The sequence below is a fragment of the Alligator mississippiensis genome, chromosome 4, assembly GCF_030867095.1.
Source record: "Alligator mississippiensis isolate rAllMis1 chromosome 4, rAllMis1, whole genome shotgun sequence".
In the NCBI taxonomy this organism is placed as follows: domain Eukaryota; kingdom Metazoa; phylum Chordata; order Crocodylia; family Alligatoridae; genus Alligator; species Alligator mississippiensis.
This window is the reverse complement of record NC_081827.1, coordinates 184,794,578-184,811,471: the sequence shown is the minus strand read 5'-3', so window position 1 is coordinate 184,811,471 and position 16,894 is coordinate 184,794,578. Positions and strand designations below refer to the sequence as shown.

Sequence of the window (16,894 nt, the reverse complement as noted above, 5' to 3'; positions counted from 1 at the left end):
TGTCTTTTTACAATCTACCTTGAAGGACCCATTACCAAATATGCTGTACTTGTACATCCAAATACTTCAAATTGATTTCTAGATGGACCAATGTACAGGAAAACTGAGAGTCTGAGGTCAATGTTCTCAAGCCATGTTTTTATGTGAAAATGACAGAGAAACAGACAAGTTCATAGAATATTTTTGAAAAATCTCACGTCTAAAGCAGTGTTGTTCTACTCACCCAGTGGAGTTCTTCTTCCTTCAGCCTCCTCCCACACAACGTATTTCCATCACTGCACTCATTTTTCCCCTCGAGTCAGTATTCGATACTTCGTGATTACATTCAACCACTGGCATAGATGAAACTCACAGACATTTTTAGACGTGCGAGTGCTGCAGCACTGGGTGCTTTGAAAAGTGCCTGGTGCTGCATCACTCATAGTTGTACAAGTGGTGAAATGCACGTTAGCGCTGAGAAAATGGCGGCAGCACTTTGGAACTAACACACATAGAAAATGTTTTAGTTCAAAAGTGTACTGCTACCATTTTCTGCATACTGATGCACATTTTGCCACTTCTACAACTGCACGCAGTGCCGCACAGTTTGCATCAGCTCATGTAAGGAACAGACTCGGTTAATCAAGTCTGCTCTGAAGCAGCAGCTCTTCAGTGCACTGCAGGTCAAAAAAGTGTGTTTATAAATGCCCCACACGATCAGCAATATCTTTGCAAACCAGTGAGGTACTTAAGCTTCCCTTTTAAAGCACCCTGTTTAACACATGCAATACTGTCATGACAAAAAAGTCACTACTAAAGCATGAGGTATACAACCTAGGTCAAATAAAGAAAATATTTAAGATAAACCTATAAATCTATGAAGCTTATTGGAGTTAGGATTAGTTCAAATCTGCTCAGAATAGAGGGTACCAAAGTTAACTTGCATTTAAATTCAGGAGTCAAGCAACCTGACCATTGCTTATTTGAAGTATAAATGAGCATGCATGATTTTTAAGAGAATAGTAAGTTCCAAGTGTAATGCGCTTTGAAACATTTCAGGAAAGAAGAATTTCAGTTGGATGACTCATGTGCAACCCAAGTCCTGACCCCAGCTGTGAGGATAGATAGTCAAAACCCAGCTCCAGAAGCAGCAACTCGAGGGTAGGGACATAGTGTAGCAGGGGCCTGGCAAGGGGACAACAGGTACGGACCTAGTAAGAGTCTAATGAAAGAGGCAGGTAGGAGCATCAGGGTCTATAGCAGGGGTCGGCAACCCCCAGCATGCGTGCTGATCATGGCATGAGAAGCCATTTCACTCAACACACCACCACCAGCCCCAGCTCTGGGTAGCTGCTGCCAACCAGAGAGCCCGGGCTGCTCCCAGCAGGCAGCTGAGAAGCTGCAAGCCCTGCTGCAAGCAACCCGGGCTCCGTGGTTGGCAGAAGCTACCCAGAGCCGGGGCTGGGTACAGCAGGCAGGCTGCAAACAGCTGCGCCGGGCTCCAGCATCAGCTCTGTACCGGCACATACACTCACACCTTGGAACAGGCAGTGGGAGGGGCCTGAAGCAGCGCAACCCCAGTCTCTCCTCCACTCCCAGCACAGAGGTGATGGTGAGGGTCCAGAGCCCAGCACAGCTGTTTGTAACCAGCCTGGGCTCTGGGCAGCTGCAAGCAGTGGGTAGGCTGCAAACAACTGTGCCAGGCTCCACAGCTCCGGCATCAGCTCCATGCTGGTAGTGACTGTGCGTGCACCTCGGAGCAGAAAGTGGAAATAGGGCCTGGCCCTGAGGCAGCATAGCCCTCCTCCCACTGTCCTCTATGAGGTGCACGCAGTCACCACCAGCATGGAGCTGATGCTGGAGCTATGAAGCCTGGCACAGCTGTTTGCAGCCTGCCCAAAGTCCAGGCTGGCTACGAACAGCTGCACCAGGCTCTGGGGCCCTGCCATCACCTCTGTGCCAGCAGCAAGGGAGAGGCCTGGGTTGTGCTTAACAAAAAAAGTACAAAGGCAACATTTAAGATGATTAAATATACTAATATGCAGTGCATCCTGCCACGTACTGCCCCCTCCCCCCACCCCAATTTTGTTTTTCTGGCATGCCGGCACTCCGGCACCTACCAAGGTAGACATTGTGGGTTTTTTGGCACTCCAGCCAAAAAACATTGCCTACCCCTGGTCTATCATCAAGGTCAGAGGAGATGGGGGGAGAGGCGGTGCTAGCACCAGAATATTAAGTTTCACCTCCCAGTCCCCCAACCTGTCCCTCTCCCAGAGGCAAAACGATAGGAGAACTAACTGATTGATTGGGACTGGAGAGCGAGGTTTCAGGAGCCACTGCCAGGTCTGTACGGTAACTGGTGGGGTACCTGCCACTGCCTCCTCAAAACATTTCAGGGGTGTTTGAAACTTTGTTATGTCTGTATACATATTTTTCACTTGCTAACAACCCAAGAGGCTGGAAGGCAGCAAGCTTTACCAGCTGAAAAAAATTCACATAATTTGTCAAACTAACTTGACTTTTTTCACACATCTCAATAGCCTGTTTAGCAGGCTAGAACCCAAGAATAAGTTTACCCTATAAAATGTACTTAGATGTCAACCAAAGAATCTTGCAGGATATTTCACATAATCTATTACAGACTTTAAACTGAGACTTTACCAGTGAAGAACAAACTGATTTTTCTCATTCTTTGGTTCTCCATAGAGGAGCTTTAAAGCCAATTTAAAACTTCCTGAAGATAACATATTGGGGCAAAAAGATTTATTGAAATCAACTCTTACCTGGAACCTATATTAAATCCATTCTTAAAAAGAAAAAACAAAGATTCTATGGCAGACCTAATTCCATCTTTTATTACAGCAGTTCACAGCTAAACAAGGACACATGAATAATCCAGTGGAGAGTTGATAAGGCAGTTCCCCAGTTTGATCCTACCCTGATCATCTTTAGGAAATGAAATAATGAAGCAGTCAAGTGTCAGAAATACTGGGTTAGCTACCAATAGCAAATAATTCTGTTTTGGAGTAAGAGAAGTTTCACTTATTTATGGATAGCCTGTATTTGTTGTAAATTAGGCTAAGACTCAGGTCTATTCATCTGATAAGTTATGGAAATGTGTTATTCTATATAAGTCTAAGTAGTTCCAAAATTATGTTTAAGACAGATTTCATGAATTCATAGATTGTAAGGGGCTGGAAGGAACCTTGTAGATAATCGGGTCCAGTCTCTCTGCACCAGGCAGGAAAAGACAACAGGGGTCAAGTGAGCCCAGTGAAGTGACTGTCCAGTCTCCTTTTGAAGATTTCCAGGGTACGTGATTGCACCACCACTGGAGGGACTTTATTCCACAGTCTGGACACCCTGACTGTGAAGGAGTTTTTCCTGGAATTGAGCCTGAAACCATCTTCCAGGAATTTGTATTCATTGCTCCTGGTCTTCCCCAGGGGTGCCCTGGTGAACAGCTGTTCACCGAGTTCTTGATGTACTGCCCTGATGTAGCAGTAAGCCGCTACCAAGTCCCCTCTTAGCCTGCTCTTCTGTAGGCTGAAGAAGCCCAAGTCCATCAACCTCTCCTCATATGACTTGTCTTTCAAGTCCATGATCATATGGGTGGCTCTCCTCTGGACCCTCTCAAGTTTTTCCATGTTCTTGCTGAAGTGCAGCACCTAGCACTGGACACAGTACTCCAGATTTAGGCTCCGGGAGATCAAATCACATTTATGAAAGTCAAGAAGGCTCAGTTAAAAGTCCTATTCAAAAACTGGCTGCTTTAAGTTTTTAGTAATTGGTCATACTTTTCCATTTGGGCTATGAAGAACCCACTCACTAGTAGCTTTAACAAAAAACACAAAAAACAAAATAATCTTTCACCAACTTACAGGCAAGAGGAATACTAGTTCACAGTTCTTACAAACTAGTGAATAGTGTTCTTGAAATCCAAAGGACAGAAAATAGGACCAGTTTGTTCACTTGACATAACATTTCTCTTTCTAACCTTGCTTCTTCATCACTGGCAATACCTCAATTCGAGGTTGATCTCTACCACTCATTGATGGGTCATGAGATGACTTAAGAGTCCAATCCTTGAGCCACAGACCCGCCCACATTGTGAAGATACATAAATGAATCAAAAGCATTACTAGGAATGCCTTGTTTGAAAACTTAAGATTAATGTGCTGGCAGGTGACAGAATACAGGGGAAGTGACATCACTCCATATGATATGGACTTCTAAAACAGGCAGCAGAAAGGTTCATTTAGAACATAGCACTTTTAAACAGTTTTGAGTTTCCACAGATTTGCTATTGAAACTTCATTTAGAGTCCTTGAGAGTTATTTATAAAAATCTTTCATGTTCCCATGCATTCTACTGTAAGGAAAGTGCTGCTCCTAGCCATGCTCTTCAATTAAGGAAAATAAAATGGGAGGAATGTCAGTAATGCTTCCTGCAGAGACATTGCATGTGAAGGATAACAAGGGCGATATCTTACATGGCACTTATACCCAAATAGCCTTATAACTATATTCCCAACTTATAGCTCAGGGACCAACTACTGACATAATGAAAAACTTGAAACAGCCTGTTTCAGTCCAACTGCTATTCAAGGAACTAGTGACATGTTGATGGATGCTTATCTTTACTGTATTTGACTTCGCCACAGAGAATACTGCCTTTGGGCCTTCACAACACATTAAGTGTTAGAACGCAAGAACAGAACAGGATGAGAAATCTGCATTTAATGGAAAGGCATGGCTTGAACAAAAGAGAAGGTGAAGGAGGCTTGAGTTGGCCCCAGCCTGGCCCTAGGGAGAAAGGGGGCATGGCTCAACCTCATCCAGGGTGTCCCAACGCTGCCCACTCCCCCCCCCCCCCCCCGTCCTGTCCTGCCCACTGCAAGTATGTGGCAGGGCATGGAGGTGCCGCCAGGTCTGTCCCCTCCTTCCCCCACCTGTGGGCTGCATGCCCTGGGCTGGGGGAGGGGATGGGCAAGGGGAAGGAGGCTAAGTTCCTTCCAAGCCTTCTGTGCAGGACTTGCAGCCCTCCTTGCCCCCTTGTGGGTGCTACAGATCCCCAGTGGCTAACCCTGTGCTATCACAACTCCAAGATCCCAGCCCCAGCCCTGGACCCAACTGCAGCTCCAGGGAGCCATACGTCAAGGTGTATGGGTGAGCAGGGAGCTGCATCTGGGGCCAGAATTGTGTGGCAGTGACAGCCTGGGGCCTGTGCAAGGCAGAGCTGAGATCCACTCTTGTGCATACCCCTTCCTGCAGAACCCATGCCTGCTGTAGGGGTGTGTAGGCAAAGAAAGTCTCTGACCTGGACCTGGCCCCAGCCCCACACTGTCACCAACCTGTGCCCCTGCCCCGTGACCCTGGCCTTGCCTGCCCCACTCCTGAACACTGCTGCCTGGGCCCCATCCCACACGGATGTTTGGCGAGTCATTGTGCAGAGGTTCTGGTTAGGGACAGCTCATCAAATCAGCCTTTCTGGCCCTCAGGCCCAAATAATTACCCAGCCCTAATTTAAACAGTAATGAAAATAGTGTTATGTATAAAGTAGTGTCAAACTCCAGATGTTTTAGTGTTATCACTGCTTGCATATATACAAGAGCACTCCAAAAGCAAAATGCCTGGAAAGCCCTGGGATTCAACTGTACACTCCCTGGAAAACTATTCATCTGTATTCTCTCTTACCTAACTCATTTGTCCACTTTAAAAAACAGTTGTCCTCAGAGATTAAAGAGATTTTGCTGCCTAACTTAGATTTAATTCTTGATACACCCTCTTCCAAAAAACTTTTAAAAAGAAAAGATAAAAAAGAACTTTGCTCTCTGACAGCGGAATCAATTTGTTGCATATTTAGCATCTTAGAAACAGAGAATAACTCAAAGTTCCTATATAGATTTTCTCACTGACTGGAGAACAACTAAATTCTTCTTTTAAAAAGATATACCTGCTCAATTAGCCTATTACTACAGAACTACTAGAAAATAACCACCAGATAAGCTTAAGAGCAAATAGCTGAAAGTACTTCTCTTGGTTACTACAGCTGCTTTTAAACCTTCAGCATTCTAACTTTGCTATAAAAAGGGATTTTCCCTTGATAATGGCCATTAATAACTTTCTGAATAATTTATATGATACTTCTTAAAGCAAACGGTGAGGTCTTACTAACACTACCATCAGTAACCAACATGATACTTCCACCCAAGTCAGGGAATATTACTTTTAAAATGCCCAAAAATAGAGCACTATTGCATCCAGGAAAAAAAGATATCTTCCCATATAACAGTAACATGAAAAGGGGCCTTAAACAGAATTGCTCTAACCACTTCATCTCATTTTAGGCAGACAAGGTTCTTTGGGTAAATCTGATATCTTTTATTAGACCAACTGAAATAGCTGGAAAAATTCTTCCCAAGTTTTTGGGCACAAACACCATTTTTGTCAGGCTGAAGAAGTGCCTGGTCTAATAAAGTTATCAGATTTACCCAAAGAACCTTGTTGGCCTATGTCCTTAGACCAACATGACTACAACCTATACTCCGAAACATGGATGATCTCGTTTTATACATTTACAGATGAATAATTTCTGTTTAGAATCACTCCACCACATACAAACACAAAGTCACTTCACCAAGGATGTCCAACTGAAATAAGTTGGTGAGCCATAGTTCCTGCCAGAGCCACTGCATCAGCTTAGCTGGCACCCACGGGGTTAGTATCACCACTGCCCAGCTCCCTTGTGTGTCTGCATATGGAAGTGTTTTCAATCTATAACCACATTAATAGAAAGACAAGTCAACGGTTCCTTGCATCAGTTTTTGGAAATACAGATAGGCATCACATGTCTCTAGTTAGGTCCAGCTCTTTCCAAGTATCCTATAGTCTAGTTACCACTGATACGGTTTTCTAGCACCTCCTGTATATCTACCAACACTCTCCAATCACAAGTCATCTTAAGAAGCTAGATGTAACCTTGTGGTTGTCAGTTTTTTTCCCCCTCAACACAGAGAAGCACATGGGCTACCTAAATATCACAAAGCTTACACCGGTGCAGATGTGGATGCACACACACGTACTTTACTGCAGTTTACCAATACAATGCTCATTCTTGTTTTAATATGTAAAATTAGGTTTCCTAACAAAAATGAATTTCTTTTAATATAGACTAAATAGAGGATTGTGGAAGCAGCAACCAAAAAGACACTGTCACCTGCTGTCTCCCTCACCCATAAGCACATACATGAAAAGCAGGGCAGAACCAGAGACCACCATATTTAACAGTTATACAGGGTGCACGGGTGATGTAGCCCCTCCTAATCCTTAAAAAACAAAACAAAACAAAAAAAAAATGAGTTAACAATGTTACATCTAACATTGGGACATAGAAACCTCCAGGATGGAAGCTCTCATGTCCATATGCCTTCATCACCACTGATAACGAAAACAGGGTGGGCGGCAGACAGGATGGGAGCAGGATTGGTGGGAAGGTCCCACTCCCATGTAAGTGACCTTATCTGAGCCACACAGGAGTGAGCAGGAGGTGTAGCACAGAGAGGGGTGGACCAATGGGGAAGGTGATCACCCAAGGGTTAGTTTGGGATATGCACACTAAAGGATAACAGCAGGTCATTAAAGCTCTCCCTCACACCCCAGCAATGTGGCAGTATAGCAACCTCTAAGCTCTGGCACCTGCTGGTTCTGCCTGACAAGGAGGCAGATGCTGCCATATGATTCCCTTCTTGCTTTCTCTACATGGACCTCTGCTCTCAGCAGTGTCTCTAGGCTCCAATTACCTAATTTAATTTATCCAAAATTTTTCTTCTCACACCTTTACTATATAAAAAGTACTTTACAGCAGGAGCTCCTTTTTAGGGAAGAAAGATACAGTAGGTGAAGTTATGTTACATCTTCTGATGTAACATGAAAACCAGGAATACCACACCACATTTTAAAACAGGCTACAGCATGGTTAAGTTACATCATGTGGGGGCCAACCTTTTTAGCAGATGTGCCACAAATCAGCCCCCACCCTCCAAGAGCTACTCTGATCCCCTTCCCCATCTGCTGCTCTTTCTGCTTCCTACCCTGTCACATGCTACACACACAGGCTGCCCATGCTGTTTGTGCCCCAGGTTGACCACCCCTAAGTTATACCAAAGTCCCAGCCCTAAGTTTTGAGCAGGAAGGCACTAGTTTCCCAACTAACTGAAAAATAGTAATTGCCATTCCAAGCAATGCTATTCCAACTCCAAGACTGTGCTCTCCTCTTTCTCTGTTGTAATTCAGCCTTCCTCCTATGTCATGCTACTCCCCTACCATACACTTCATTTAAAAATACAAGACATTACAGCTACAGAAGTAGTGAGCACACAAACCAAGGGCTAGAAGAAACACAAAACTCATTTGCTCTGAAAGCCAACCCTCACCCAAAGCTAATGTCAAATGACAGACTTGAAACTTTACAAACACAGTGACTTCCAGGAAAAATACTATCTTTCAATCTCTCCTGTTCCTTATTATGAATGGTATCCAGTTTAACACATCTTAAGCCTATACTCCCTTTTCCTTCAGAAATCTTTATGGTTCCTACACATTATACCAGCAAAATGGGGTCGGGCCTTGTTTTATAAAACACTTAGGATATAACACTAAAAGCCAAGCTTTCAACCCAAGTTAAGCAAAGATTGATTTAAAGCTCCTACCTCACCCAAAATTCAATGTTTGTTTCCCTCCCGCTCCCCAATAAGGAAAAAATCCATTCAATGACTGCAGCAGTACTGAGGAGGAGTCTGACATTTAATTTCTTAGAAAGATGGCATACAAAATGCAAGACTATTTGCGCTATATATAGTATTGGTAGGGAATCCATTTGCAGAATGGAAGCCCGAGGGGTCAGCGGGGTCGGAGGACAGCAGTACAGCCTGCGGCAAGTTCTTTTTTGGTAATACACCTGCTTACATGAAACAAAGGGTTTGATGTCATCTTGGATCAACTTCCCTTGCTTTTCTCGCAGGCATGGTGGATATCAAGCAGAAGTTCCATAACAAATTTTGGTTCATGCATCTTAAACAACAGTAAAAAAAAAAAATCACTAAATCAATTCCTACAAAACTGACTTTCTTAACACACTATCTTCTCAAACACCCAACATAAATTTATTTTTAAGCGTTTATTCTTAAGCCTAGACCAGAAGTGAGCAGCTTCTAGCCCAAAGGCCAGATACAGCCCGTGAAGCAATTTCAGCTGGCCTGCAAAACCCAGATATTGGATATCATTTACAATCGACAGAGACAGAAAGAGGAGTGGTGTCCTGGTCAGAAGTATAGGCCTGCCTTTGGAGCAAACTGCACTAATTTGGCCCAAAGGTTGCCTACTCCTGGCCTAGACCCAACAGCAAGTAAAGCATAAGCATTCATATTCCTTCTTTAAAAGTTTATCTTACATGGAAAACATCTTTTGTTTCAAGGTATTTAAGGTACTTACAACAAGGTTGTTCCTGTCAGAATACAGAGATACCATATTCTTCAGTTATTTTTCTTTGGAATGAGATATTTAAGCAGTAGCAAGAGATTTATTAAAATAAAATGCAATGCTCCGGTTAGAACCTGCAATTATAAATTTTCCTTGACTACTCAATATAAAAGGAAGATGGATTTGGTGGCCAAGTTTAACAGAAGCACAAAGTGTGTTTAAGGGTTCCTCCCCCACCAAACAGGCTAGCAATCTAAACACTGAAACATCTGAAAGTGAAACCAACTACCTGGATTTTCATAAACCAAGAAAAGAACACCTGTGCTGAACTATCAGTGGCAACCAGAACGTTCCTAGGATGTTCCCATGCCACTTTGATTGAAAACAAGCACAGAAATCTTAAAATGTACCATGCACACTCATCTGGCTTTATTAGTTAATCCCATTTCTGTGTAGAACCAACCTCAACTTAAAGGTCAAAGAAACATAAAAAGCAATTGTTACAGCTGAAAGCTCTATATCAGTGTGGACTCAGCTGTAGCTGGAAATATTTCCCCAGTTTGTATTCATATATAACATCCAAATTACTAAAATAAAAGCTTTTAGATAACAGCATTTTTAATAAAGGTGATTCAATACTTGATATTCCCTACTCAAGTGTCATCTCTCAGAAGGATAAAGCAGTGTTTTCAATTCATTAAAATTAAGCTTTCAATCGGTTTTAAAGTTTCTAATTCCAAATCCAAATCCATTTTAATCTGTCTCTATCAGATCTCTTGAAGAATCATGTGCTAGTATTTCAGCTACTATACATACTCATTTCTGTAGTACCAAATACTGGCCAAGACAAGCAGGCAGAAGCATGTTCTTTTCTAGCTACTTTTTTTTATGTTCTGCTTAATGAACTTGTGCCAGAAATTTATCCCACCTGACTACTTACACATACTAGTGGTTGTATGAAGTACTGGGGTCTAACTACATACCAGCAACAGCAATTTATACACCAACCTTTCCTCTTTTCCCTAATGAAATATGGAAGATGTGCAAGGTAATTTTAAAAGCCACTTTCTATGAGGTCTCCTTAGCTGTAAAGCAACACTTCCTAATTACCACTTAGTTCATTACAAGTCTGAGAAAAAATGTCTTTTAACTAAAAGAATTTGACCTAAGATGCTTAAGTGCATTATTTGTACAGACTGTAGGACATTATAGAACAAATGATCTGACCAATTGTTGCTGAACACATCAACACGTTTAAAGCGATGGTAGCAAATGTACTCAACTAGTCTAGATTTAAATAAATGGTCACATGTTTAATATTCTGTTACTATTTAAGCATTAAGAATGGGAAATACTCTTAGTTCCTTTTCTATTAAAAGGAAGATTTCTTGTGAGTCACATACAGTATGCCAGTTCCCTGACTCACGGTCCAAAGAGTAAAGAGCATCATTATACTCTGAAAAAATTTTACTCACCATCTAGAACCAGCTCTTCAATTTCATTCAGAGTCCTGTCACATCAAAGTTTTATTAGAAGCCATAATGATTTTCATATGAACTGAGCAAGAAATAAGCAATACAGAAGACCAATAAATGAGAAGAACAAATCTACACTCCACAGGTATATGTGGCTAACACTGTGTTTAACATTCCCTCTAGATGTGTCAACAAATAAAAATAAATAATTAAATAAAGGATACAATTTAGCAAGCTTCTTAACCTAAAAAAAAACCTCACAATTTGAGATATGCACATGTATTATTTTGCCTAAAGCGACAATTAAAAAATAGCTTTTTATAAAAATATTTAGCCTCCATGAAGAATACTAGTTATATGATGGCTATATATAGACACACCAAACCAACAAGCACACAAACAAGAAAACAAAACAGTCTATTTCCTATCCCTAGGGAAAAATATTGGCACTACTGAGAACACAAGCACAACTGCTTCACTTATGTTCTTCCTACGAGTTTCCATTCTATTCGGTGAATGGAGAGAGCAAGAGACCAAGTGAACGCACTCAGAAAAGAAACAACTTAAGTGGACAACCCCACGCCATTATTTCATATTAAGTGACAAGAACCACACACCATTATGTCACAACCCAGTTGTTGAGAAATACTGGTCTCCAATAAAGTCACTATATCAAACAATGTCAAAGTGATAGACACTATCAGATGCAATGATTTGCTACTCAAATCACCTACCTAGGTTACTGAAATGAAAACACTACTTGCGTAACATTACAGACAATCATTTATAACTGTTTTCAATATTCTTCCAAGGAGTCTTCTTCAACAGCACCTACTCTTACAGGTTTTTTTTCCTTTTACAGGTTTGTAAGGACAAAAAATTCTCCGCCAAAAGAACACTTTTTGGCTAGCTGTCAGTTCCCCATTTAATAAGTCACACCGTCAACCTAAACACCTTTCACATTCAGCTGCAGAGCATGACACCAAGGAAGACTTCAGACCCCAGCTCAGAGAGCTCCCAGGAGTTAAATACTTAGTTAAAACTGTTCCCGCTACCTGCAGACAACTGCCCCACATTGGCTAGGAGATTATCCTTCACCTTTATCCAGTTTCTTAATGCCACTTAGAAGTGCATTTTCCTTCATGCTTCCCTGGGCTGCTGCCTGGCCCCACAGCTCTGCCCACCTCGGGCAGGGCCTGCTGCCCCAGCTCTGCCAGACCCCTCCAGGTGTGTCCACCCCAGGGGCCTGCTGCCCAGGGCCCCCAGCAATACCTGACACCCCCCGCTCTGCCCTCCCCAAGGGCCCATTGCCTACACCCCCCAGCTCTGCCCACCAAGGGGGCCTGCTGCCTGCGCCCCCAGCTCTGACAAGCAGCCAGCAAGGATAGAGCCCCTCTTCCACCCCTGGTGCACAGCCCCGCAGCCAGCGCTCACGCTCACACCCTTACACCCAGACCCGACCCCAGCCCTCGAGGGCATCGCTTGAACGTCAGCGATCCGGCCCGCTCCTGCGAGGGCCCTGCCGAGCACGTGGCCCGAGCACGGCGGCGGCCGGCCCCCAGGCCCTCGCACCTTCGATGGCGATGACGTGCTCGCGGATCTGGCCCTGCAGCGCCGGCTCCTCCACGCGCTCCAGCAGCTCGTAGATGGAGTAGATGTTGGGGTGCACCGACTCGAAGCGCTGGATCTCGGCGCGGATGGCCGCCGAGTTGGCCAGCTGCTGCTGGTAGTTCATGGTGCGGCCGCTCCCGCCGGCCCGACCCGGCCCCTCCTCCACCCCGCCCCGCTCCGCTCACTGCATGGCGGCGGCCGCGGCCGGGGCCCGGGGGTCAGCGCCCGCCCGCCCGCCGCAGCGCGCGCCCCATGGGAGCGGGGCAGCCGCCGGCAGCGGCCGCTCCGCACCCGACCCCGCGCCGCGGCCGCGCCTCACCCCCGGCCCGGCCTCGCTGTGGTGCCCGGGGACAGGGACGGGGGGGGGGGGGGGCAGGACTCGCCCGTCGCTCTGGCGACCCCCGCGCACCGACCGCGTCCGCCGCCGCCGCCGCTGCCTGCTGCAGCTGCACTCGCGCAGGCCCCGCCCCCCTGCGTCACTGCGCACCCCGGGCGCCCCGCCCCTCTGGCCCGGGCGCCCCGCCCCTCTGGCCCGGGCCGGGCCGCCGCTCTGCTGCGCGGGACTTGTAGGCGGCGGGGTGCGGGGACCGAAATGATGCGATTTGCACAATCATTACAACCCGTGGACCATCGAGAATAGTGAAAAAGTTAAAAATGCACCAGAGGAAAACAAAACTCCCCAACTCTTGGTTCAGAGGCAACACTCGTATTAAACCAGCTAGAAAACAGCAAAGAGATGTTTCTTGGCCAGCTTTGAGGCCCCGCGCAACCTTCTTCAGGCTGAGGGGGCATCAAAGGTTGTCCATGTCCCCTTTGGTTTTCCCTCAGCCTGAAGAAGGGCACACACGCCCCAAAGCTTGCAAAGAAAGATCCATGTTTCAGGGGTGTTGGTCGAAAGGACATAGGCAGACACGGGTCTTTGGGTTGAGCTAATAATATCGGATTTACCCAAAGAACCTTTGTCTGCAAAGAAGGACCGTTTTCTTGCTATTTTCTGTCTGGTCTAGTACAAGGTATCACCTCTGAACCCGAAACAGTGCAAGTGGCTGCAGCAGCGGTGAGTGAGGACTGAGGCTGGGGCGGGCCCTGAGGGCACAGGAAGGAGCTGCAAGCAGCTCATGGGGGCGGGGCGCATCCTGAGCGGGCGTGGGGGGCACGTGCCCCCAGATCTGCATGCTGGCTGCTGCTATGGGCTGGGCCTAGGACTGCGCCATGCTCTTCGCGGCAGGGGATTGGGCTGGGCTGGGCTGTGCTCGAACCAGGCAGTAGCGGCGCTGGGAGCAGGGCTACAGGGGGGAGCTGCAGGCACTCAAAAATTCACTGCCTCCCAGCCCCCTCCCCGCCCTGCGCAGCTCCCAGGTTGGGGGAAGGGGAAGACAGGGTAGATCTTGGGTTGCTTTTTAATTCAAAAAGTGATCTACTTAAAAAGGTTGGAGACCGCTGGTCTAGAGGCAAAAGGAAGCAAAATAAAATAACTTGTTTGCAATTATCTAGTTGGTCTAATAAAAGATATCACCTCTGCCATAAGTTCTGATTCCATCATTTTTGAGGCAGCTGATTGATGCCATCTATGCAAAACCCAAGTCACTCTCAGGGAGTCTAACTGACTTTTGCATTGGCTGTCAGCTCTTTCTGACGACTGCTTCCCTCCAAATAAAGAAATGCTTCTACTTGGATGACCCAGTTCTCTCTCACTCACTCACTCACTGGCAACTTGCAGTGAGCAATATAAAGTAAGGAAGAAGATTTACTTGCAAATTTATTTGCGTATTTTTCAATGGTCAGTAGTTTTCAACAAAGACCATAATTTTGAGCTTCCAATACAATAATTTAATGGTTTTGATGATTTCCTGAGGGGGGGGGGAGCTGCGGGTGCTGGCCTCTGACTGTGGGTATTAAAATAAAACAAAAACCCTTCCTGGGTTATTATTATTTCTCCCCAAAGGCACCTTGAGCCCGACCAGGGGTGCCTGGAGGCTGGAAACACAGCGATCACAGCAGAGGGAAGGTGCACGCTGGTTCCATGAGCTTCCCACCAGAAGCCTGGAAACACCCCCCTCTTCCTTCCACCACAGCCCCGCATCTTCCTCCCCACTGCCCCAATGACTTTGATTTCCAAGTAGCTAGCTGTAGGGTCTCCAATCCATGTCTCTTCTCTTGCACTTTGATCTGCTCCACTCCAATACTGAGGACAGAAACAAGGCATTGTTTTAAGGGATGATTTTTGCTGTGGCGGGAGCCTGCCTGGCGTTCTGGTCCTGCAAGCCATTTAGCAACAGCTTGTTTTATCAATGACTGCAGGCGGTGAGGGGGAGGATGCTTTCCAGTTAGCCCCGTGCAACAGAAAGGCCTGAGTCAGAGCTGGTATCAATCCATAATATGGATCCACTCACCCAGAGATTGCTGTCACCATATCTGTACTCTCACTCCTTGCCAGCGCAGTGTGGAACAGCCATTTGTACTAACACACAGCCCTGTGAATCTGTCGATATGATCATCAACATGACTCGCTAGTTCCTGCTGAACTTTTGCTGAGCATTGTTTTGTTGTTTACTTTTTATAGGACGATAGGAAAGCAGAACTGGAAGGGACCTCACAAGGTCATCTAGTCCAGCCACTTGTTCAAGGTAGGATCATCCCTTGCTAAACTATCCCAGCCAAGCATATGTCCAAACTGCTCTTGAAAACTTCCAAATGATGGGTAGTCCACACTTTTTCTAGGTTTCAATGCTTGACCAATCTTATAGTCAGAGAGTTCCTCTTAATATCCAACCTAAATTTCCCCTGCTGCAGCTTGAGGCTGTTACTCCTAGACCTGTCTCCTACAGCCACAGAGAAAAGGCCATCTCCATCCTCTCTGTGATTTCCCTTCCAGTATTGGAAGACTCTTATCAAATCTCACCTCAGTCTTCTCTTCTCCAGACTACATAACCGTAGCTCTTATAGCCTTTCCTTGCAAGTCATGCTTTCCAGGCCTCCAGTCATTTTTGTTGCTGTCTACTGGACACACTGCTCCAGGGAAGTCTTCACCAGTGCTGAATAGAGATTTATAATCACTTCCCTTGATTTGCAGGTGACACTCCTATTAATACAATACAGTATACTGTTGGCCTCTTTTGCAACAGAAGCACGCTCCTGGCACACATTCAGCTAATGGCCTGCTACAGCAATTGGCAATCTTTTCAAACCATAGGCCAAAACACTCTGACTCGAGTCCAATGTAGACTTGGTGGCTTCAGCAATTAATCAGCAATGGGAGGCTTTTCCAGTACCTGCACCAGGCCAGGCAGCTAGGAATAGAGCCTGTGACACTGGCTGCCTGGCTGGGGCATAGGCACAATTTTCTGTTGTGGGGAAGCTGTGCCAGGGCCAGGCAATTGGAAGCTGTGTCCATGCTTCTACTACTTCTGCATTGCAGCTGGGGGGGTAGGGAATGAGGTAGGAAGCAGCAGCATGGAATCAGCTTTCCACTGACTGGCCCTGGCATAGCTCCTCACCAGCTGGAACCTGTGTCAATGTCCTAGCCAGAGAGATGCTAGGGAGAAGAGGAAAAAGCAATTACAGCAAGAGTGCAACTTTAAGTTAATACAACTCTTTGGCCCTGGTGCAGCCATGGGCAGAGGCTAAGTTCTCAGGCTTCCCAAGCCAGCAGGTTCTATGTTTTTGAACCATGGTATACTATGACCCCCAAGTCCTTCTTTGAAGTACTGTAGTCTAGCCAATCTGTGTATGTGCATGCAGTTAATCTGCTTCAAATGTAGGATTTTGTGCTTGTGCTGGTTAAATTTCATCTGGTTCATCACAGAATATTTTTCCAGTCTATCCACATCATTCTATATCCTAGCCCTACCCCCACAGAGTCTCTGCAACTTGGTGTTATCTTCAGATTTGCTAAAATGTGCACTCAGGCCCATCATCCAGATTGTTAAAGACTTTTGATCATTAAAATAATAAAAAGGATAAAGATCAGAATTTTAACTGTAAAAGGCTATTACTGTGCATGAATAAGAAAGTAGTAAAGTTCAAATACTAAACAAATCAGCTTTTTGCACTACCATTTATCTTTTTAAAAATTACTTGCTTCCCTTCTCACAAGATTGCACTGCATTCAAAGCTATGTCTAACTTTATCCCAACAATGCATTTGGTCCAATAAACGTTAACATCCCAAGACAATCCTTGCTTCTCAAAAAATTACAACCACATTCCATCCTTTATAATGAAGTGGGTAAAATATATAGTTTGCCTTCAGAGTTTTTGAATGCTTTTAGCACGGCAAAACAACAAGGGGTCATTTTCAAGTTAAATAAAGTATTATTTTTGGACAAAACCTTAAAAGGAGTTGCCTGTT

At 45.2% G+C, this 16,894-nt stretch overlaps 1 protein-coding gene across 2 annotated transcripts in view; it reads right to left on the bottom strand.

Annotated features, from left to right (window-relative positions):
- AGAP1 (ArfGAP with GTPase domain, ankyrin repeat and PH domain 1) overlaps nt 1–12,967 on the bottom strand; it is a 589,050-nt gene extending 576,083 nt beyond the window's left edge. Inside the window, exon 1 of one of the 2 annotated variants that reach the window (XM_019492038.2) lies at nt 12,506–12,967. In XM_019492038.2, coding sequence (XP_019347583.1) covers nt 12,506–12,668 — 163 coding nt within the window. In that variant the 5' untranslated portion in view covers nt 12,669–12,967. The remainder of the gene's footprint in view (nt 1–12,505) is intronic. The other variant, XM_014594255.3, reaches the window with a different exon arrangement.
- Between the last annotated feature and the right edge of the window lie 3,927 nt (nt 12,968–16,894).